This window comes from Patagioenas fasciata, chromosome 25, assembly GCF_037038585.1.
Source record: "Patagioenas fasciata isolate bPatFas1 chromosome 25, bPatFas1.hap1, whole genome shotgun sequence".
Classification (NCBI taxonomy): Eukaryota; Metazoa; Chordata; class Aves; order Columbiformes; family Columbidae; genus Patagioenas; species Patagioenas fasciata.
In genome coordinates this window covers 3,006,022-3,028,755 of record NC_092544.1, presented here as the reverse complement: position 1 = coordinate 3,028,755, position 22,734 = coordinate 3,006,022, and the positions used below count along the sequence as shown (strand labels likewise).

Genomic DNA, 22,734 nt, shown 5'->3' with positions numbered 1-22,734 from the left:
ATTGAAGCTTGAAAGGGTATACACTTGCAATAGGAACATCAAACGAATTCTGACACGATGTTGAGCGGAAAAACTCCACTTTCAGGTAACATCAAAAGCCGTCGCGGGACAAAACTTGAAGTGGCAAGAACATGACGCTGCTCCCATGTCCTGTCTCACGGCCCTGACGTACCGAGAGGACACAGACTGAGCTGCTGGGGAGGGACACCTCATTTGGTTAAGCTGGAAATGTCCCAAGAGAGGACACGGGGCAGAACAGCAGCCACCAGGCTTCCCCGTGAGGCTGAAATCCTCTGCTCCGAGCACGCCGACCCCGCACCCCTACCCTAAAGACAAAACAGTCTTCAAGACCCTCATCAGATTAGTTTTTTTTTAATTAATAAAAAGATCCTATCAAAGGGAAGACCCCAAATCCTGCTTCTGTGGAGCTGGAAAGAACCGGAGCAGCTCCGCAGTGAACACACAGCACCTGTCCTGAGGGGTTACAGAGACATCAGTGTCCCCTGGCTCTCCCCAGGTGTGTGTTGCACCTTTCTGAATCACCCCTATACATTTCTGTACCACTTTACCACCTGTACAGCTTACAATCTAAACAGGATCAAAGCCAGCTAGGAAACAGGACAAGTGTTTAGGAATAAAGAGTTACACACAGTGAGGGGAGAGGGAGATGGATTCTGCCCCACTGTTAGAAGGGGAGGCAGGAGGCCTTAAGGACCAATAGAAGGTACTAAAAAATTACTTCGGAGTTATTTTAATACACAGCTAGAAAAACGCTGGTAACACACGCTTTTTAATACAGGCAGTACCAAAGTAAATATTAGAGATATCTGTGTTCATCAAGACACATCAGCGAATATGTATTTTCCCCTTTACACCAGTGATCTTAAAAAATGCCATGTTTTATCTGCACTAAGTTACCCAGCTGGAAAGACACAGGCACGTAACAGAGCATCACGCACCCCAAACCAATATCCTATTGACAGCAACGGACACAGCGCCAGAAACATTGCATAACCAACAAAACTTTGGCCAATTCTGACGAGGAACCTAAATGACCGATTACTCCACAACACACAACGCCTCAGTATCTTTTCACCATCACCCTTTAAAACCACGGAGCCAAAGACCACATAGACGGCTTCATCTACATGAGTCCCCGGACTGCACGTGTGGAACAAAGCGGGGAAATGGGCTCTGCTGCTCTGATCGTATCACAATAAAGAAGAAATAGTTTCCACGCTCTGCTGACCTACAGAGAGCGAGTGCAGCCAGGCAGGCGGAGCCTGGCGATGCAAGAACGTACGCAGAGAGAAAGAAAACCCTGAACCTTCTAACCAACAAAGCACAGGAACCCTGTTGGCAAGGCCAAACTCGCTACAGCCCATGCTGCTTGAGCTTGATCAGCACAGTGAAGATTTGCCACGCTGGCATCTCTGTACCTGCTTGAAACCAGAGTAAGGGACTCAAGAATAAGATTCCTTGTAGAAATTGAAGATCTGTTTCTTCCTACTCCATCCTATAAAATGCCATGGGAGCTTTCACTGGACCGGCCAAACCAGCCAACTTGGTTGGTGCTGCTCTGGTTCCTCTGGTACCCATTCCAGCTACCTGCACACTGTGCTGTGACAAAAGTCACAAGTCATACCTTATTTCACATCCTTTCTTTGCCTCCGAGTGAAGGACACCCCTTCTTCATTGCACACCACAACTTACTGTGAGTTTATCTTAAAGGCGCTTTAAGGAACCTTGGCTGAAATAGCTCACGCATTAAGATTCTGAAAACCCCAATCAAACCAAAAGCCTCCAAGCTGAACACCCTAGGAAGAGAGAAGAGTTTTAAGCACTTCAAAAACAACTCAAGCAGCCACAGCTGGTTGTGCTTTAAGCGTACGCTCAGGTTTCTGCCCCAGAGTCGCTCCTAAGAACAGCAAATGTATTTCCCAGTGCAGATGTGATGTATTTTAAGTCTCTCCCCTCTGTTGCTGCAGACGGTTGTTCCACACGGCAGCTGCAGACTCGGCTGAAATCCCGGTGCGCTGGCTGTCACGGGAGGTGTTCAAACACACATAGTTCACCCCACCCCAAGTGCAAAACAACGCGACTTGTCTGGAAGAATAAAAGGTTTCAAAGCCCCGCACACCACACAAAGGTTCAGCTACCGAGCAACTCTCAGCTCGCCTGGTTTTTGCCGGGCAGTGGCAGCAAGCTGCCTGTAGGCATCCAAGGAAGCCTGAAGGTCGAGAAATCAAGAGCAAGGCTTCGCAAACCTCATGAAAAGAGGCTCCAGTATCTCTCATCGCAAATTACCATTCTAGCCAGCTCCCTGACAGCCAGCGGCTCCGGCCCCATCGCGATGCCCTGACGTTGCTAGGCACAGTTGCTAGGCAAGGGCACACATCCAACAGCTCAACTGCGGCTTCGTTACAGGGCGGCCTTAACAAAGAAAGAAACGGGAGGAAAAAAACACCCTGGGTTTTATATATACATGGAGATTTCTGTGAATGCTAAACAACTAGTTGGAGGCTGGCAATACCGCAGACGAGCTAGCTTTCTATTGGGGAGCTTCACTAAGAGGCACAATTCACTAAATTCATGCCTTTGGTATTCAGCAAAGTCAATTCTTTAGGGTTTTCAGCTGAATATTGGTCTGGAAAAGCCATCATTTAAAGCCAGAAGCTGCAGGGGCCTCCACAGATCTCCAGGACACGAGACGTGGTCTCTTTATCAGTTGGGGAAATGCAAAGATACAGCGAGTACAAACTGGACCATAAAGCATACATATGGATGTGTTCATGCATGTATATATACACACAGAGATAAAAAGTTGAAGAACTAAAAAGCCCTCCTGGTTACTATGTACTGTCTTTCCTTCCAGGCTTGGCAATCACACCACATAATCCTATTTATAAATATGTTAGCTTTTCTGTCCTGTACTTCACACTGGAAGACTCGCATTAGAGCCTTACTGCTTTGATGATTAAAAACATTAATCTAATTTCAAGCTAAAATTCATAATGCATGATGAGTTTTCACCCATTTGTTTTCATAACAACATTTTTTGTCAACTTAAACAGTCCTTCTCCCCATTTCAAACCAAACACCAAGTGACCCCCACAACTCAAACAAGCCTGAACAACTGGGTTCCCTAGAACCTGAAATATTCCACGTCTCGCTCATTAACAACCTCAAGAACAGCAATTATCCACACAAGTTCACAGCTGCATAATTCCCAGGTTCCAGTATAAGTTGGGAATGACCTCTTAGAGAGCAGTGTAGGGGAAAGGGACCTGGGGGTCCTGGGGACAGCAGGGTGAGCATGAGCCAGCACTGGGCCCTTGTGGCCAGGAAGCCAATGGTACCTGGGGTGGGTTAGAAGGGGGTGGTCAGTAGGTCAGAGAGGTTCTCCTGCCCCTCTGCTCTGCCCTGGGGAGACCACACCTGGAATATTGTGTCCAGTTGTGGCCCCTCAGTTCCAGAAGGACAGGGAACTGCTGGAGAGAGTCCAGCGCAGCCACCAAGATGCTGAAGGGAGTGGAGCATCTCCCGTGTGAGGAAAGGCTGAGGGAGCTGGGGCTCTGGAGCTGGAGAAGAGGAGACTGAGGGGGGACTCATTCATGTTTACAGATATAGAAAGGGGCAGTGTCAGGAGGATGGAGCCAGGCTCTGCTGGGTGACAACCAGTGGCAGGACAAGGGGCAATGGGTGCAAACTGGAACACAAGAGGTTCCACTTAAATTTGAGAAGAAACTTGTTCTCGGTGAGGGTGTCAGAGCCTGGCCCAGGCTGCCCAGGGAGGTTGTGGAGTCTCCTTCTCTGCAGACATTCAAACCCGCCTGGACACCTTCCTGTGGAACCTCAGCTGGGTGTTCCTGCTCCATGGGGGGATTGCACTGGATGAGCTTTCCAGGGCCCTTCAGTTCCTCACATTCTGGGATTCCTGATGAAAGTGGGAATCTCGTGCAGACCTTCCACTACTTGAAATCACTCGCTCAGCCCCGACAAGTAACGGTTATCCCAATATTCAGCCAGAATGGCCTCTTCTCCGGGGATGTAATTTCCTCCCTTCAAAACTTTCTCGTTCAAAATTGTCTCTTAATCAATTTTGACGGCTCCCTTAGCACCACGACTCTTCTACATAGCCATTGTCAGCATAATAATAATACCAAGCACTTATACAGCTATTTCCATCTTCAAAGCACTTCACAAGCATTAACCAATTAATGCACATTCTCCCCGTGCTGTCTCTGGTGTGAATAACGGCCTCGCTGGGTTTTCTGGTGACTTCTCTTCATGGGTTTCAGTAGCCCCAATATCCTCTAATTGCACCCCCCTGTTAGGTTGCTTTGTGCGTCCCATTTCCAAGGGAGCAGGATGGCTTTGCAAGACACCATGCAAGCTCACACACTTCATCAAAAATCAAGAGCTAGCCCAAGAAAATAAGATTTAACATGTGGTTAAGGCACTAAGCTGGAACTTTGGAGGCCTCGGCTTGACCCTGGTAAGGTATCAAAGAGAAGAGGCAGCTCCTTGTGCAACATTCCACAAAACCAAGGTGAATTTGCTTAAAGTCCCTTTTGAAAAGGAGTTTAAGTGGACCAGATTCACAAACTTTTTGTACAAACCTAAGGACTGCAAACAGATGCCCTGGAGCCTCCAAAACGCACTCGGGTTTTGCAGCTAATAAATCCTCTCCTAAAACCCCACCAGGCAAGCACACACTTATTTAGGCATCTAAACATCCTTGCAAATCTTCCCCCGGGAGGCCAAAACTCAATGAAAATGTTCAGGATGATTCAGAAGCTCCTTAAAATCTTACTTTTCTTTCCCTTCGCGTCTGTGAAGTGAACACTGCAAGGGTTTCTCTTCTCGCCGCTTAGGTCCAGCCAGCCATAAAAACGACCCAGGGCAGGCCCCATTCTCTTGCCATGCCGTGATTCCCGTTAGGCGAATCTCATCAATCGCAGGTTTTAGTTGGTGCCTCACCCAGCAGTTCATCTCGACTCACAACTGAAATGAGATCTCAGAAAAGGGGAGCTAACTCGATGGAAAATATTTGTACAGACCCCTGCAAACAGACTCCGCGCATCCGCGGCGTTTTTACTCGGCCTCATTTATAAGGTGCTAATTATTATCTCCAAAACTAATTTTTTCAATTTGTATTTCAATTATTTTTCAGTAAGGGAATATTTGCATTTAAATGGCTTATCCATTGTGCTCAAACACAAACTCATCTTCAATCTCAGGTGTTAGGACTCTATCTCAAAAAAAAGAGTAAGAAAGGTGAAATAAGGTTCAAGGTGAAATCCATCTCACAAATCACACTGAAGGCCTCATTTAAAGATTTCCCCATCATAAATTTTCATTATTAGTCTCTATTCCCCTTGTTACCAAATCCATGTCATCACAAGACAACTTAAAAGTACCTGCAATTTCATCCGCTATTATCACTTATGCGGCTGTGTGTCCATCTATGAAGTTCAATGCTCCCCCAAGGCCAGTGAGAACAGAACTTGCCCCGAGAGATCTTTGACCGAGCCACCAATCTCATCTCACTAATAGTTGAGAAGACCTCGGTCCTCAAAATTCTCACAATATTAACAATTCCATCATTACGCCAATGGAGAACTGACAGTTTAAAGAGAATAATCCAGTGGGCATAGATTCTTCTTCAGAAACAAGCCTGCCCTGAGCTCGGAGAGAGTTGCAAGTGTTGTTTTCCCCCTCCCCAGCATGGTTCGGTTTCCAGCTTGTACCTCAGTAATCTGGTTATATTTTCATGCATTTATAACCAGGTGGAAAACAGAGAAGTTGCACAAGTTCAGAGAAATTCTTGTGCTAAGTACCAGGCATTCAGTAACTTTGCCTTCTCTGGATCTTCTGTCACCAGGGCACCCACCTCATTCATCAGTGGGCCTACATTGTCTCTGCTGTTAGTTTGATCTGCCACATATTAGAAAAAGCTCTTCCTGTTGTCCTTGACCCCTCTGGCCAGGTTTAATTCTAAGGAGGCCTTAGCTTTCCTAGTTGCCTCCCTACACCCTCAGACAACAGCCTTATATTCTCCCCAAGTGGCCAGCCCCTCCTTCCATGATCTGTGAACTCTCCTCTTCCACTTGAGCACACCCAGCAGTTCCCTGTTTAACCACGCAGGTCTCCTGGCTCCTTCCTTGACTTCCTACGTGTCGGATGCTCTGATCTTGTGCCCGGTACAAACAGTCCCTGAACACTGACCAACTCTCTTGGGCCCCTTTCCCTTCAAGCAGCCTTGCCCATGGCATTTCCCCCACCAATTGCCTGAAAAGGCCAAAGTTTGCCTTGCTGAAATCCAGGGTTGCAATTCTGCTTGCTATCCTGCTCCTGCCACAGGAGATCCTGAACTCCACCATCTCATGGTTGCTGCAACCAAGGCAGCCCTCAACCTTTACCGCTTCAACCAGCCCCTCCTTGTTAGCGAGGATGAGGTCCAGCAGGGCACCTCTTCTGGTCGGCTCCTCCACCCTTGGCATCACAAAGTTATCGCCAAGGCACTGGAGGAACCTCCCAGACTGTGGCTGTTGGCCAAGTCGTCCTTCCAACAAACACCAGGAAGGTTCAAATCCCCATCACAACCAGGGCCCAAATACCCCAGCACCTGCAGTGGAACAATCTACTCGCATGCAAAGTCCAAATCATCTCCACGGTTTCTGCATCCTCCATCTGTGTACAACTAACACAGAAATTCACAACTTATTTCCACTACCATTAACACTATATTGTACTATTTTATTGTTCTTTCACCTCCTCCATTCACTTAAAACCTCATTTTCACCCTCAGACATATTCTATTTAATCGCAGTTTTCAATCCCCAAAGCAGATCAATACCTTTCTTCTTCAATCTACATAGCTCTCAATCAAAGAGTTAACAAGGGGTGAATTGAATCGACCTGCAGGTTCAGATTGGGTATTTTTTTGTAAAAAGTCACATTTGCTAACTGCACTCATAGAAAAGAAGGAGAAAAACCTCCCCGTAACAGCCCTCACTGTCACATTCACGGGTGAAAAGTCATGGTTTGTTCTGCCGTGTGTTAAGCCCAACCTTAGCGGGGACAAATCCCCAATCCTTCAAACGCTTATTATTTCAGCAGGTGGACATGATTTTCATGTAACAGACTGAGTCCTTCTCCCAGCGGTGCTTAACTGTAATGAAAGCATCCCAGCATGGTCGCTGACAGATGCCCGGTGTCCACAATGGGTGCCTAACCTTTCCCTAATGGAGACAAAACAACAATAGAGGGATATAAACAATATGCTGCATGATGCAAGCAGCACCTTTACAAATGGCCCGGGCTTTGGAAGAGCACCAGGCTTCATTATCCTTCTGAGCAAGGAGATTTCCTTTCGGGATGGAAATATCTGTTTCTTGATATTACTCTTCAGCGCATCAAACAGGAGAGGAAGGTTGAATTGCACCTTCCCAACTATATCGGGGTACACTGTGCTTTCCAAAGCTGCGCTGCACGCTTTTAATAAAAGGCACAAATGTGGACATCAATGCATAAAAACTGTGCAAGTGATACAGTGTGAAGTACAGGAGGAGCTGAGCAACTTGCTGGAACACAAACCATATTTCATTATATCTCTCACTTATTTTTTGCCATGACTGCTGCTTGAAGTTGAGTAGCAGACAGGCAACTTTCACCTCAGGATGCCATTCACAATTAATCCCAAATTGTACACGAAATGGTTGAATTCCCTCCACGCAATCAAGGGAGAGAACCAAGAGCACAGAACTGGTGTAGCTAATCAGCCTCATGCAATTTGTATCTGCTCAACGCTTTTCGCAAACATCCTAAGATCTCTCTGCAGAATAAATCTGTAAATCATGTGGGGATTTGGCAAATTCTACTTTTCCCCATTTTACAGATGGGGAAGTGAAACAGAATGACTAAGGCTCACGGCCTCAAGGATTTTTGAGTGCCAACAGGCACGGAAAACAGCAAGAACTGGACTTTAATGACTGTAACAAGTCAAGAGAGAGTGTGCAAGTAACAGCAAAGCACTGAACCAGAAAATCCCCAGTTGTGCTTAATTCCCCAGCTGTGATTAACTCATCCTTCTTGCCTATTTCAGTACTTCTTGCACCTTCTAATACAAGCAGCTTTGGGCACTGATGGGACCAGGGTTATCAGGCTGTGACCGTGGCCTGGCAGAGCTGACAACTGAGGAGCAGCTACATTCTTCACACTCAGGGTAATGCAGGTGGCACTAAGGCAGGTGGATGAAACCCAAATAAGCCATTTCATTAGGACACAGGAGACAACGTTCCAGGGGGCAAGTGCAAGCCAGAGGCCAAAAGAACCCATCGTCTTCCTTTTGTTTTAAAACATTCTGTATAAAGACACCTTTATTTGACGTTCATTGCTGTTTTATCTGCTTTGAAATGGGAACTGCAGACATTTTGATAAACGGATTGAGAAACTGCCCTGCTTCAGTGCAACTACTGTAAAATGCCTTCGCATCCGTTAGCACACGCGCAGCTCAGACCCCATCGGCAGGGAGAAAGCATCTCAACCATCTCTCTTGCAAGCAAGAGCACGGCATTTCTGTGCCATTTCATGTGCATTTGTGTTCGGCAGGCGGAAACCCAGAGGAGCGAGCAGCCCCAGACGCGCTGCGGCGACCTCGGGCAGGCCTGTCCGCACCGGGCTCCGCTCCCACCTTCCTGCACTTCCAGCAACGTCCTCACGCAAAACTGCTGCTTTCTGCCCACTGGCTTCTCTTACACAGCTGATAAAGCAGGAGCAGCAAGATCTCTTCACACTGAAGGAAGAAAATAAAGCGTGCCAGCAGGACATGGGATGCTGTTGATTTGCTCCTGGTTACAGATGGAGAGGAAGAGCTGAGGTCACCAGGAGCTATTGAAGGGGAAGCCCAAATGCCAGAGGGTTGGAGCACCAGGCTTTTGTGAGAGCTTGGCTGCAGCTCCAGGTTCCCAGCAGCACCCTTAGCAAGGCCAGTCTGACATCCATACCAGTAAAAAGCTGTTTTGTGGTGGCACCGGTTGCCTCTCTCATGTATTTATTGTCCTTGTGCAAACGGGGCTGAAGCAGCAGGCTGTGGGCAGACAGCCGTCCCGTGCTGTGGTCTCCATCCACCTTCACAACTCTCCAACACTCGAGAATTATATCCAGCACTTGTTGGCCCCTGCTCATCCACAGAGCTGCTGAGTTGATCATACCACAAATACACTCCTATTGCGCATTGTTTCTTCAAGTCACGCTCCCCTTCCTTCACCTCTTTAAACACCTGTTTTCCCAGGTCTAGGCCACCAGCTCCTTTTCAAGTAGATTTTTGCAGTCAATAATAGGGAAGGATTTTTATTAATTCCTCCCCTATCACTCATCTCCCTGACAACCGCTGCTGCCCCAGCCCTCACAGGTCCAAGACCCTTCTCCTCTTCCAGTGCAAGTCACAGACAATCAGATCTCCCTACACCGCGATTATTCTGGGCCCTCAGAGTCACCAGCACCAGCAGGACTCACACACTCCCCAGTTCTCTCTCCATCCAGCAGACAGTGGTGTGCACACCAAAAACCCACCACCGCAGGCACTTTATTACTACAGCAGAGATGCTGGTACCTTGTAAGGATAGAAAGCTACTGCAAGGGACTGAATTAAAAAATGCACTTGATACTGGGAAGAACGAACACACATCATAGAACCACCCCAAAAACTCTTCTCCACTTCCACACAAGGGAGGTATAAAAAGATGACATCCAAGCTCCCTGCAGCATGCTGTCTCCATTCTGGCTGCTGTGTCCACGGCAAAGAGACTGAAACACAGTTAACTTGATTTCTTTAATCAATGGGATTTTCCCAATTGCATACTAACCACTATCAGATCCGTTTGCCACCGCATAGCATGGCAGAAGGTCATATATTTTGCTGATTGCTGCACTGCATCATGTTTATTGCAAGCAAAGTACACCCATTTCCATAATTGCACTGTACTTCACTCCTCCAGGAACACTCTGTAGATGCAAACTGTGGGTGCTACTATCACTTTCTTTTCCAGTCTCTGTATCTTGGTTTCTTTGAAAGCAAAGCAAGCACCAGCTCCTTGGAGCAGGCACTCGCACTCCACAGGAGGCCTCCGAAACAACCCCATAGCGGCATCGAATACAAATCTCAACAAGTAGCCCCCACGCTCCTTTGCAAAGAATTCAGAAACCAGGAGAAGCGATCTCGTGTTTAAGGTCGGGACTGACACATGCGCAGCTCTGCCACACATTCCCCAAATGACCTTGTGCGAGTCACTTTGCACCCTTGGGCACCGAGAGCAACAAAAGCCGTGCCGCACAGTGACAGGACTGCTTTAAAGCAGTAGAAAAGCATGTGGAAAAAGACTCATACATGGCTCCTGTGGCCTGGCACTGGGACAAGACGAGCAGGCAAAACCAGCATCTCCCTGCTGCTTCCACAGCCCCCAAACTACTCTGCATTTCCCACTCATACAGGCTAAGAGAGGGTTTAATGAGCAAAGTCTGTGTCTGCCGCTGTTCCCCAAGAGGCGACCCCACTACTGCAGCAATGGGACTCGGATCGAAACAATTTGCTCAGCTCTTGCCATAAAATACCGTAGTTTCATCTTGTGCCACAATCAAAGGTCGTCAGGCTGGTGACCATTCGCTCCCTCCTACAGAAACACATCTCTCCAGCACTTGAGAGACTTGAGGCCTCACACCCTTACCCCTTAAAAAATACCCCCAAATCACTGAGCGTTTCACACTGAAGATACTTCCCTGGTAGGGTAAATGGCCCTGAATCACTCTTCATCCTGTGGAGATTTAAGACAATGGAACAAAACAAAAGGAAGATTTACAACATAAATACATACATCAAAATCCATAAACAGCTTCCCGCTCCTCCACTCTTCGGGGGAAGAGTCTGCCAAAAACTATTTTCCATCAAGAAGACAGAAAGTTACAATGGGTTTAAATTGATTAGACTGTGTTTCAAGCTCATCCATCTTTCTATAACCCAGTACAAAACAAGATTCTGACTAGTAAATCACAGGGTGCAAATAACGGTATCAAGACCCTCTTTATAGTAGGCCTTCAAAAGAAATTGCACATGTGTATATCTATATGCAATTGGCCAAGACGTACTCCAAATGCAGCTTGTTGTGCCAATCCATAGCTAATTCCCCGGAATGGAATAGAGAGGAATGGCCCTCCTGTTCCCATCTGTCTTGACTATCACGAAATACAATTTCAGCACCTCCACACGTTACTTCTGAGGGGCCAAGCGCGGATCCCAGTCAACTCGCGACCAAAGAAATTCCGTGCCCTCCGCAGCTCTCCAAACGCTGCCAAAGCACCACTGCAGCCTTCGGAGGGGAAACTGCACAAACCACTGCCTTTCTCTCCCCTACTCCAGCGATACACAGTGAACTTGAGCATATCCCAAACCACCACCTTCCCTGCAGCTCGCTCGGTGCTCAGCACAAACACGCCACCTTCTCCTGCCTTCGGCCACGGCAGCATCTGAAGGAAGCACATGCTTCATGACAGTTTTTAGAAGGGCATTTTTGGGCAACAGAGCTACTGACACAGCACAGATGACACGATGCGAGGAGGATTTCTGTCCCTTTTCATTTTTAAGACGGCCAGGACTACCCGGTGGCAGTTTTACATACACAGCTCTGCTGCCACACCATGGGTACTCTGGGTTACTGCCGCCTGCCCAGACCTGCACAGGTGAGCTCGGACCCAGAGCTGTGCACAACTCTGCTCCAGAGGTTCACAGTTCGCTCAGCGAAGGTGCTAGAAGTCCCAGCCCAGACTAAACTTACTGTCTGGGATTAGACCCCAAAAGCCCCCTGCACTCTGCAAACGGTGGGCACATTCACCCCATGCATAGTCAAAGCCAGCAGTAAGTCGCTGATTTGCAAGTTGGTCTCCTGCTTTGACCAAAAGATCATGACTGGGATTTCAGAATTTAATAAGAGCTACTGACCAATACCTCTAGCTCTGATGCAAATACACATGCGAGGTCTGAAAGGCTTCTGCCATAAAAAACATACAGCATCAACCTCTGGGTGAAGGATCCAGAACACAGAGTGCTCTAAATGCAGAGGGAAGGGAGCTGGGGGCCTGGGAGAACAGCCCATACACTGAACAAGCAGCTACAGAGACAAGCCTGGAAGATCTAGTCTGAATAAGCTATAGCCTAGAAGAAAAAAAAGCAGTAAACCTCTGATATAGTAAATTATACATTTAGGTATCTCTACATTGGGCTACTCGTATCAGAAAAGCACAACAGAAGCTGCTGGAATGGTTTTCTCTCGTGTACAGGTTAAAGAAAAAATATTCACCAAAATAAATATCCATCCTTAACTAGGACTTGCAGGTTTTTAGGGTGGCTTTACACCCTTTCCCAATAGATATTTCCAGCTAGCACAACTCCTCAGGTCCACTGCAAGAATAACTCAGGAGGAGCAGTTAATACTTATTCTGGATCTCCTTAGAGGAAATCTGCCTTATATAATATTAAACCAGCGTTGCATTCCAGATAACAAAGTTTAAGAAAAACAAAACCACACACGCACAACCATGAAATGGGTTTCATACACATCAAGACACAAACACATTCCTGCAGCCTCAGATACAGCAGGCAAGGCAAACGTTCCTTGGAAACTCTTGGAAATGGGGGCACTGCACAGCGCTGAGAGAAGACACTGCCAAACACTCCGCTCTCCCACTCTTCCCCCTCCTACACACACAGAAGGACAGTCCCTAAATATTGGCTGCTTGCACCAGAAATAAACTCCAGTCCTTAGATATGCTTCTGCTACAAGGGCAGTTGCGGAAACTAGGGAGGAGACAAGCAAACACCCCCAAATTCAAGTCTTTTGCTAGCTCTCAAGTCAATAAATGCATATTCCACAAAAACCATGAGGCCAAAGAGCTCTTGCAAACGTGATAATCAACTTGAAAGGCAGGAGGAGTAAGAGAAAAGTGCTTCCATCTTCACGCAAGGCACCCTCAATCTATTTTATCAGCTATTGGCAAACGCTGGGGCAGTGAAATAATGAATTAAGATGCAAGGGAAAGACAGAGGGGGAAACCGCGATGGCATTTTTCAGTCATCTCACACATCATACAGCAACTGTGCACAAATGATGTGACCCAGAGAAGGGGAATGAGATCAAATAAAGCCACCTTTTATTATCCCATTGCTTTAAATTGTTGCTCCCCAAGGATAAAGAAGGAAACTACCTTATACAAAGCTACAAAGGTCTGAAGAAAATACACTTATTGAACACTACAGGGAAGCATGTGCTGACACACAAGTGCATACACACACACAGTGTCATTGTCATCGCGTCCCCGTGTCCCCCCCCCCCCCCAAAAAGAGGATTAACAGTGGTCTTTTGATGTAAGGAGCAGGAAGAAAAATGCTCCTAAAGTTGCCAGCTTTCTCCATGACACTTACCCGTCACCGAGACAGCCAGCAGCCCCACGGAGAGCAGCAGCACCCGGCTCCAGGCGCTCACCTCCACCGTCATGACCGCACACAGCCCCACTTTGCCCCAGCTCCATCCAAAGCCACAGCTGCATCCCGGCTCGTCCCATCCCAAGGAAGGTTGCATGTCACAGGGCAGCAGGAACGGGGCGTGCTGGGGGCTGCTTCTTGTTGTCGGGTTTTCTCCCCTTTTTCTTCCCCTTCGCAATTGGGATAGTCCTCGGCTCGGCTGGATGAAGAGAAAGGAAAGGGGGGTGTGGGGGAGCACGTCAGGCTTGTATTTCTTATTTTTTTTTAATTTTTTCAGCCCAGAAAATAAAATCCCAGCGCATGGAAGGCTCTGAGCTTCTGCAGCTGGAATGAACCAAGTGTGGCAGCAGCTCGGGGAGAGGAGAGGCAAGGAGAGGAGGGCTGGCTCGTCCCTCCCGGTGCCTGTCTCCGAGCCAGCTCCTCGGCATCAGCAGCACCGTCCCCAGGGATTTATACTTTTTTATTAGCCAGTTGATTAATCGTTCCCATATCTTTGCTCTCCTCTTCACTAAACGCTGGGGAGGGGAGAGGGTGTTGTGGTGAGGGGCTGCCGTGCAGCCACCACATAGATCTGCCTCAGTCCGGCTTCCCCAGCCCAGCACAGTCCTCCCACCAGCACCCACCCAACCAGAACCAGCAAACCACAAATTATGCTTTAGGATTGTATTTCTTTTTGATACACACTACAGGTTTCTTGCATGGGATTAAGTGCCACAGCCCCCCATTTTGCACGGAGCACAGCATTAGCGTGCACACACACACAAACACGCAGCATCTCTGCTCTTAAAACACCTGCCAGAGCCATTCAGGCTCCCAGAGCATCCCCACCCCTCCCCGTGCCTCTGTAAACAACCTGATGATATGGACACAATTTTTGTGATGAAGCAAATTTTGTTACAAACACAAGAGAGATCACAAAAAAGCCACCCCCCCCCCCCCCCCCCCCCAAGCGACTTGTCCTCCCAGCACGGACCCCAACAATAAAGCAACCCCCTGGCACTGGTGGGACCGGTTCAGAAGGTGTTGTGGAGGGGGGACGGGCTGTGCTGGGCTGCAGGGCTCTGCTGACAAAGGGATTTCGCCACCACCCCCTTTCTTTTTATTTTTAACATTAGGACATTTGTCCCTGTAGCTGCGTCCAAGATGGGGAAAAAATGCAGTCCGTTAAAGCCACATTCAGGAACTTAATTATCATGGTAATGATGGGTAACTCGAACCAAAGGTAGGGGAAAAAAACCACAAACACAAACCCAACCACCCAACAACACCGCCACCCCCCAATAGCCGCCCCCCTCCCCGGCCAGAACCTACTTCACTGTTCCCCTTCGGGCTGCCGGCCCGGGAGCGGCCCCTCTCCCCACAGCCCCGGCCCTGCCCGGGCAGACGGGGGCGGTCCCCGCCCGCCCCCCCGGGCTGACCCGCTGCTGCCCCCGGGTCCCCCCGCCACCCATCCCCCTGCCTCAGCGCTTTGCGTTTGCTGCAGTTTCTTGCTGCAAAACCCCCTTCTTCAGTCTTGTTCCGGTTGCCTTGAATGAGCTTATTTGACAGCTAAAAAACAAATTATATCGAGGGCTTGCAAATCTGTCCCTCCACCCTCGAATCAATCCTCTTTCTCTCTCACTCTCCCTGTGTCCCCTCTGCATTTCAATCCTTCCACTGCCTACATTGTGAAGCGATGCCAAGAGCCAAGGCAACCAGGGCTGTTACATGAAAGAGTTGCTTTATGTCTGTTTAAGCTGCAGTGTCCTATTCAAATAGACCTTATTGTTCAAAGGCACAGATCCAAATATAAAAGGATCCGAGAACAGGGTATCGCACCTCACAGCTCCGAACACCGGTCTGCCCGTATCCAGCTATTCAGACCTCAAAAAATCCCCCCCATCCCAAAACTGCACTCACTGAGGATGCGACTGGGTTGCTGCACCCCAGCAGGGGATGGGCTGAGCCAAAGCCAGCCCTGCATTGAGAACCAGCTACAGGCATAATAAAGGCATTGAGGAGATGCAATCCCACTTTATTCCTGGTTAATCAAATAATATCTATTGCAAATCAAGGCGTTTCTCCCAAGTATGTTTCCTTCTCAAAACCACTAAGGTTTAGGGGATAAGGCAAAAAATACTGCATTGATTTGCCAAGCGGGCAAGACTGATGAATACAGCAGAAAGCATCACTGCAATCACCAACTTCTTTCGTTACAGCCCATCTCTAACAAGGAAGCGGCCGCAGATCCTGGTTGACAGCCCACTGCTATCCCCTGCCACTCGCTTCGCTTCCCACCTTGCAGAATTACCTCTCTGCTCAAAGAGAAGCGCTGTGCTGAGGGTGCGCACCCAGCGGGAGCCGAGTCCTGCTCCGCACTGCCACCCGCAGCCCGAGCCGCGGGCGTCCCTGCCTTCCCCAGCTCTGCAGACATTCCGCTGCCTGCTTCTGTGTCATTTATCACACAGCACCTCACCCTCCCTGCCAACACACTCCGATGTTTTGGGATTTCTCCAAATAAATTAAATAACAGCGACTGCAACACCCCCGAGTTCGGGTTTAACCCCTCGAGCCGAGAGTGATTCACAGGTATGAACCGAGTCCTCTCAACAGCCTCCTGGAGGAAGATAAACGGCTTCTGACAAAACCAAGGACTTGTTAAACAGTGCCCAACGTGGTTTTCCCTCTAGTTTTCAAACGCAAACATGGAAAAGTTACTGAATGCTGAAAACCAGAGCCTATTTAGAGATTTATGCTGGAGAATGCTCTGAATCGTGCGAAGAAACACAGCTCAGCCATTTCCATCCCTGCTGCTGGGAGCCCACCGGACATTTCCAGCTGTTGCTCCTCCTGCCGGCTGCCAGCGCCCACCATTCCATGGTTGCCACGGCTCCCCAGCACCCAAACAAACCACCTCTTCCAAAGACACCGTTGGCGAACGCAAAGAGGCTGAAAGATGCTCTCCAGTAGGAACAGGTTTTCAGCTCCAATGGTGACGCCTGAGCATCCATTCCCCCTGGGACCTTTCCCCAGGCACATCTGGATCCACAGCAACACTCCCCAGGATGGTTTGGACGAGACTTGTCACGAGATCTGGAAACGCGTCCAGCGGCTCTCGGAGGAGCTGGAGTCCCCCGCGCTGGTGTCACCGCTGCCCCCGGCTCTGTGCCCAGAGCCCGTGGGGACCCTCTGCATGGACAGCACCGACCCCCCGAGCACGTGAGTCACCCCCAAGTGTCCCCGAGCTCTGGGGAAGCCGCTGCTGCTTCCCTGCTCACACCTTCCCAAACTAGACTTGGGTTAACCCACCGAAACAAAAGCATCCATTCCTGCCTCACACCCTCCCAAGGGGGCAAATTATCCCCCCTTTTCCCACTCTAACCAATTTTCTTTGGGAAAAAAGTGTGTCCCATGAAATCTGACTACTTCAAATTCTGAAGCACCATAAGCAGCTGCTGCATTCGCTTCCCCACAACATTTAAAGAAAAACAACCACACACACACATCAAAATATTTACGGGAAGAAGTGAAAGCAGCATTCAAAGGAGCAAAATTGAAAATTAAAGTGTTATAAGGAAGCTACTGTAAACAGCTGATCTTTACAAAGAAAAGCTGAATTTAGCACAGAAAAAATTATGCCAAATCATGTTTCACAGGACAAATAATGATAAGAGGGAAGTACGCACTTCAGATTAATAGGATAATATTTACTCTATGCTCCCAAAACAGAAAAAGTGACATTTCTAAATCCAGCTAACAGTCAGCGAGCATTAGCATGTCCAGTTCTGGAAGTCCAAACAACATGCAAACCTGGCCCATCTTGCTTAGTACACGAAAGAGTGTAACCACTTGTTTCATCTTTAAGAAAGAAAACCCCATAGATGAGGAAATAGATGGTTTTACAGATGAAGGCACAGAGGTGGAAGTGCCTCAACTACATCAGGTAGGAACTGAGGAATTACACCTTGGAGTATTCCCTTCTCCTCCATATCCTAAATAAGCCAAAATCTTAAGCATCTCCAGAATAAATGCAGGAAAAAGGGAAACCAGGCAAACCAAGTGAGGCCCATGGAGCTGCCTGTAGTGGTAGGTTAAATTACCCTTACAATTAGGACATGCTCAGCCACACATTTTGGTCCTGCTGATTGCTAAGCAGTCTTAGGAAAGAAGCCACTATACAAAGCAGTGAGGAACTATGAACTATTAACAATTGTAATTGCATTCTTTAATAACACAGTTCACTCTTAAAGAAATAGAGCTGTGAAATATAGTTTAGTGCAGCAAGGCCGGCCCAGCCCACAATGAGCCCGAGCCAGCGCAGCCGCGCAGGGCCAGGGCAGAACAGTCTTTGTTTTACTACTTCACTGCGAGGTGTGAACTCCAAACCCCTGCAGTGAAGGCACAACCACAAGGACCTGAGAAACTCAACAACTTCAGTTTGGATGAAATTAAAAAGACGTCAAAGTCCGGTGGGTAAAATATTGTCCTTGGGTTCAGAATAATGATCCTCTACTCATTGTTCATCTAGTGATCCGAGTTGAGTTACCTTCGGCCGTTTCCCTCAGCAACATTTTCCTGTAATTAGCTACAGGCTCTTCAGGCCAGAAGTACCCTCTGCGCACACTGGTACAGCAGAGTACGTTGATCATCAGGTGCTCAACGACCCCAAAGTCATTGAACCTTCCAACAATAGCCAAGCTAAAGAGCTAAAACCAAATCACTGCACAGAGCTCATTGAGCTGCTCTAAACCAGAAGCAACTCAAGTGAGGCAGCCCTGGGTCAGGTTTCTACTTCCAAAGTAGAAGCTTCCATACCCCACCCTGGCTGCCTCTAACTCCTGAAAGACACATAGAAAGACTAATTAAGATAAGTTTTTCAGTATATACCAACTGTCAACAAAGGCATTGCCCAGTTCATCAGCTGCAACAGCATCAGCGGCCAAAGATTACACCATGTGACCTTGCCCAATTTAGCAATCCTTAATTATTTTAAAATATTGACTTATGCAAATTGCTAGCGTGCTTGCTTTAAAACATATCTGGAATCTTTTGAACAAACAAGTTTCACCTTCCTGGTTTTGCTCTGGAGCATTTGGATACAGAAAAGAAAGTTATTGAGAACACCCGGGGCAAGTGGTGACAGGAGGAACGTCTTTTGTCGACAATGTCACTATTCACCAACATAAGAGAGCTTGTAATAGTCTGTAAATGCAAGGTTTAGGAGAAGAAAAGTAGCTCGTATTTAAGTCAAACCTCCTTTAACAGCAGCCCTATTCCATTCCACTTTCTTCCAGCAGTTACTGGCTAGACGAACCAGAGGGACTCGAAAGTATCTACAGAGCAATGATTGGAAACAGAGAACGGGAGATGAAACTCAGAGCTCTCTGTGACGCTCAGCTCTCCGCTAAATCCGTTCTCTCCAGCCTTCTGTGCTCAGCAAAACCCCCCAGGAGCGCGGGGGGGCCGGAGGACAGGACAGGCACCGGCAGCACGGAGGGCAGCAAGCTGGACGCGCCATTCCTGCCAAAACACACAGAAACGGGCAAAAGCACGGGTGGTCAGGGAACGGCCGAGGAGCCAAAGGCGGTGAAGGAATTCCTACCGAACAGCATCTTCAGTGCTGCCAAGGGCAGCCTGGCCGTGTCGTCAACCGCAGAAAGTCAGAGCGCGGGACAGAAGCAGCAGCTCCCACCGTTTCCTGAGGTTTGCTGCAAAAGTGATGCTGACACGGTCACAAAGGCGCCGCAGAACCCAGGTATGGATGGGGGACAGTCCCCAGCATCGGCGGGGAGCCATGGGAAAGCTGAGACATAAACCAGGAGCGGTGAAGAGCAGGAGCTGGTCGGGCATCACTGCAGCATCGGCTCTGTGGTGATGGCCTTTTGCCGAGCCTTGTGCGAGGGGCTGAAACCTACGGAACTCATCTTTTCCATTCAAGATTCCTCATTTTATACTAGGATGCTGGTATCTCCCCTCTAACTAGCACCTAATGTCCTTTCCACATGTTGAAATAGCTACAGGGAGGTCATGACCATGAAGATTTATGTATTTGGTCAGTATTTCCAGAGTGTCGATAACTACATCTCTTGAAGCATCTTAGAAGAGAAAAAATGGTACATGTCCAGATCTACTCTTTAAGCTTCTGGACTAGACTTATCAGTCTGGAGACTTAAGACACAATCAGCTAATTCTTGGTTGTGATTTCCTTATCTCAGAGTTTTGAACTTTGGGCAAAGGTTCTTGTTCTACTCTTATAATTTCATTTGTTCTTATGGCTCAGGCAATTCGCTTTATTCCAGGTCCTGTGGGTCAGAGTCTGATGGCCCTACAAGTGAATTTGAACTGCTAATTGCTGAGTTTGGGTCTCTGTGTTGCACAACGATAGCCTGCAAAAGTAATGGATATCTTAAACAGATTTTGCTTACAGGCAAAGCATGTCCTCTCAATTGCAAACGTTCCAGAGATTAATGAAGAGAAAGCATGCTTATTAATATGTTCAACCTTGTTTTGTTTTACAGCAACTACTGCAACACCAGATAAAAAAAGCGTTAAATACAATGCAAGCACTTCAGGCTTTTCTACTTCTTCAATGAGCCCAGCACCGAATCCGCCGGCGTGGCAGAGTCTGAACTTCTCTCCGCTTCCCATCTTCTCCAACCACTCCAACTTCCCACAGTTCCAGGTAACAGAAACCCGAGAAATACACTTATCACAACCTGGTTTCTTTGAGCAGAAAATTCCCCTAAAAAGCTTACATAAAAGTAATTGATAGACCAACTTGGACTGTTTTAAAAATCACACCTTATGTATGCTTAACAGGGTCCATATCAGCAGAGAGCGAGGATGCCGTACCAGCAAGCCCTGCACCCCTCCTTTGGCTGCTACTCAAGACAGGTGCGGTTAAATGGGGATGAATATGCTTTAATTTGCAGAACACAGATGCTAAGCACGATAGATTAGTAAGAGCAGTTTGTCATGTACCAAGGTTGACATTGGTGCCATCGCAAAAATAGATTTGGGGCCAAGATGCTGAACTGCCGCAAGTTAACGCAGTTTGCTGGAGCGCTACGTGCTCCAAATAGCTCAGGAGACGGCCCTGAGCCGCTCGCCGGAACATTCCCCGCGTCTGCTCTGGTTTTGGATGTAATTGGAAGAGATCGCTGTGTGTGTCTGAAAAAATATCTTCGACAACTCCGGTTTCCATTTCTGGGGTTGGTGCCTTGGCAGTATTCCTGTCCCACTTTTCCTCACGTATGTGATTCCTTTTGCCTCCCCAGGTGGCTCCGTACAACCCGCAGCCCATTTTCCAGCCGCCCTACACTCCCATGTTGAACTACGTCGCTCTGGTTCAGCCTGGCTATCCGTACCCGCAGATGAACCCCCCCGCGCTACCCAGCAGCATCCAGGATCTGCCCCCCCCGGCCAGCGCTGGGATCCAGTACCCGTTTTCTCCTTCCTATGGGTAAAACCACGCGGATTTGCATTCTATTCGTTCGGTACCTCGGGCAGACTTCGTTAGCTGCTGTAAACCTTCCCAGGGTTAAAGATGCAATCACAACTTGAGTTTCCCAGCTGGATTCTCACCGAATTCCAAAACTGAGCAAAAGACAAGATTTACTAAAGAATCTTGATACAAAATCCAAGTAATTTGTTTGGGGTGAATGAGCTGAAACACTGTGGGATAGGAGGTGCCACCTACAACTTCCAATCAATATTATGGATAAAAAGTATGAACACTTTAACTTAACAAAAAATAAATACTTCAACACGATAGAAACCAAAACATTTGGATACTATCGGAATGAAAGGAATGGATTCATTTTTATACATTTCTGTGAAGACTGTAGTTAAAAATCAACATATTCCAAGGATCTGGTAAAATAATCTCCGGAGATTAAGGTTCTATGTATCATCTTCTGTTAAATGATTATGGGACAGAAGGAATAGCACATACTTCCCCCCCCCAGATCACCTTCCCAGAATCTATATTACACATTAAAAAAAGCAGATTAATGCTTCTAAGAGCTCCATTATTGGGAAGAAAAAGGAGTCATTTGGAAGTCAGATGTAACCTCCTGAAGCTTGACTAAATTTCCTTTTCTGTTTTAGGTTTAGTTCCACACCTGGAGGAGCTGTGACCAATAATCTCAACTACTTTTCCAGCAAGAACTATGTAAAATTTTAAGTTAACTCACGTTTCCTATCCTAGTATTCAGAGAAAATCTGCTATGTATTGTAAATCCCAGGGTCCTATAAGGACTTTATGTTTTCCCCAAAGTGAACACTTCCATCTAGAATAATCCCTTATGATTTATATAGTAAGACAGAGCTGCATAACAATTCATCTGAAATAATAGGGGTTTTAGGATGACAGAATAAGAAGGGGCTTTTTTTGTTGTTGTTTTGGAAGACAGAGATAAATAATAAAAATGTTTTATTTACGACAAATGCCTGAGCTGTTTAGAATTGAGTGTTGGTGCAATAAAGATGTTTGATACAAAACACGTCTTGGCCACAAATTTCACTGATAGTATCTTTAGTTGTATGTTCCAAGTGCGATTAAACACTAAATACATCCAATAGCTGGGTGGTGCAGCTCCACGCATCACATGTTCCTGTCTTGTTACCTCCAACTCTAATACTAATGAGACTTTTAAATACGAAAGGAGATGAAGTCAGAAGCTTGTATGGAGAATCCTGTTTGACTCTATTCGCTTGGTTATTTAAGCCCGGAGTTCCAGGGCTCCAGACCGCGGCCACCACCACCTGCTGGAGTTCAGCTGCAGTTTGCAGGGGCAGAAGCAGAGGAGCGATGAGATTGGATTCTACAGCCTGCGTGATACACCTCACAACAAATCACCCCAAAAGCCTCTCCCAGCCTTAAAACCAGTGAAGGAGGAACACCCAGCTGAGGTTCCACAGGAAGGGGTCCAGGCGGGTTTGAATGTCTGCAGAGAAGGAGACTCCACAACCTCCCTGGGCAGCCTGGGCCAGGCTCTGCCACCCTCACCCCCAACAAGTTTCTTCTCCTCTTTCAGTGGAACCTCCTGTGTTCCAGTTTGCACCCATTGCCTCTTGTCCTATCACTGGTTGTCACCCAGAAGAGCCTGGCTCCATCCTCCTGACACTGCCCCTTTCCATATTGATCCCCAGGAATGAGTCCCCCCTCAGTCTCCTCTTCTCCAGCTCCAGAGCCCCAGCTCCCTCAGCCATACTGC

The 22,734-nt window shown here is 47.7% G+C and overlaps 2 protein-coding genes across 3 annotated transcripts in view; one reads left to right on the top strand and one right to left on the bottom strand.

Annotated features, from left to right (window-relative positions):
* The window catches only part of CSMD2 (CUB and Sushi multiple domains 2), a 237,730-nt gene extending 223,813 nt beyond the window's left edge, over nucleotides 1-13,917 (bottom strand). The window contains exon 1 of one of the 2 annotated variants that reach the window (XM_065857095.2): nucleotides 13,478-13,917. In XM_065857095.2, coding sequence (XP_065713167.2) covers nucleotides 13,478-13,634 — 157 coding nt within the window. In that variant the 5' untranslated portion in view covers nucleotides 13,635-13,917. The remainder of the gene's footprint in view (nucleotides 1-13,477) is intronic. The other variant, XM_071799063.1, reaches the window with a different exon arrangement.
* A 2,588-nt stretch (nucleotides 13,918-16,505) lies between these two features.
* C25H1orf94 (chromosome 25 C1orf94 homolog) lies at nucleotides 16,506-21,701 on the top strand. The gene is made up of 6 exons (XM_071798906.1): nucleotides 16,506-16,735; nucleotides 18,814-19,271; nucleotides 20,035-20,198; nucleotides 20,336-20,410; nucleotides 20,794-20,978; nucleotides 21,626-21,701. The coding sequence occupies exons 1-6, from the start codon at nucleotides 16,506-16,508 to the stop codon at nucleotides 21,699-21,701; spliced, it is 1,188 nt and encodes a 395-aa protein (XP_071655007.1).
* Nucleotides 21,702-22,734: the final 1,033 nt, after the last annotated feature.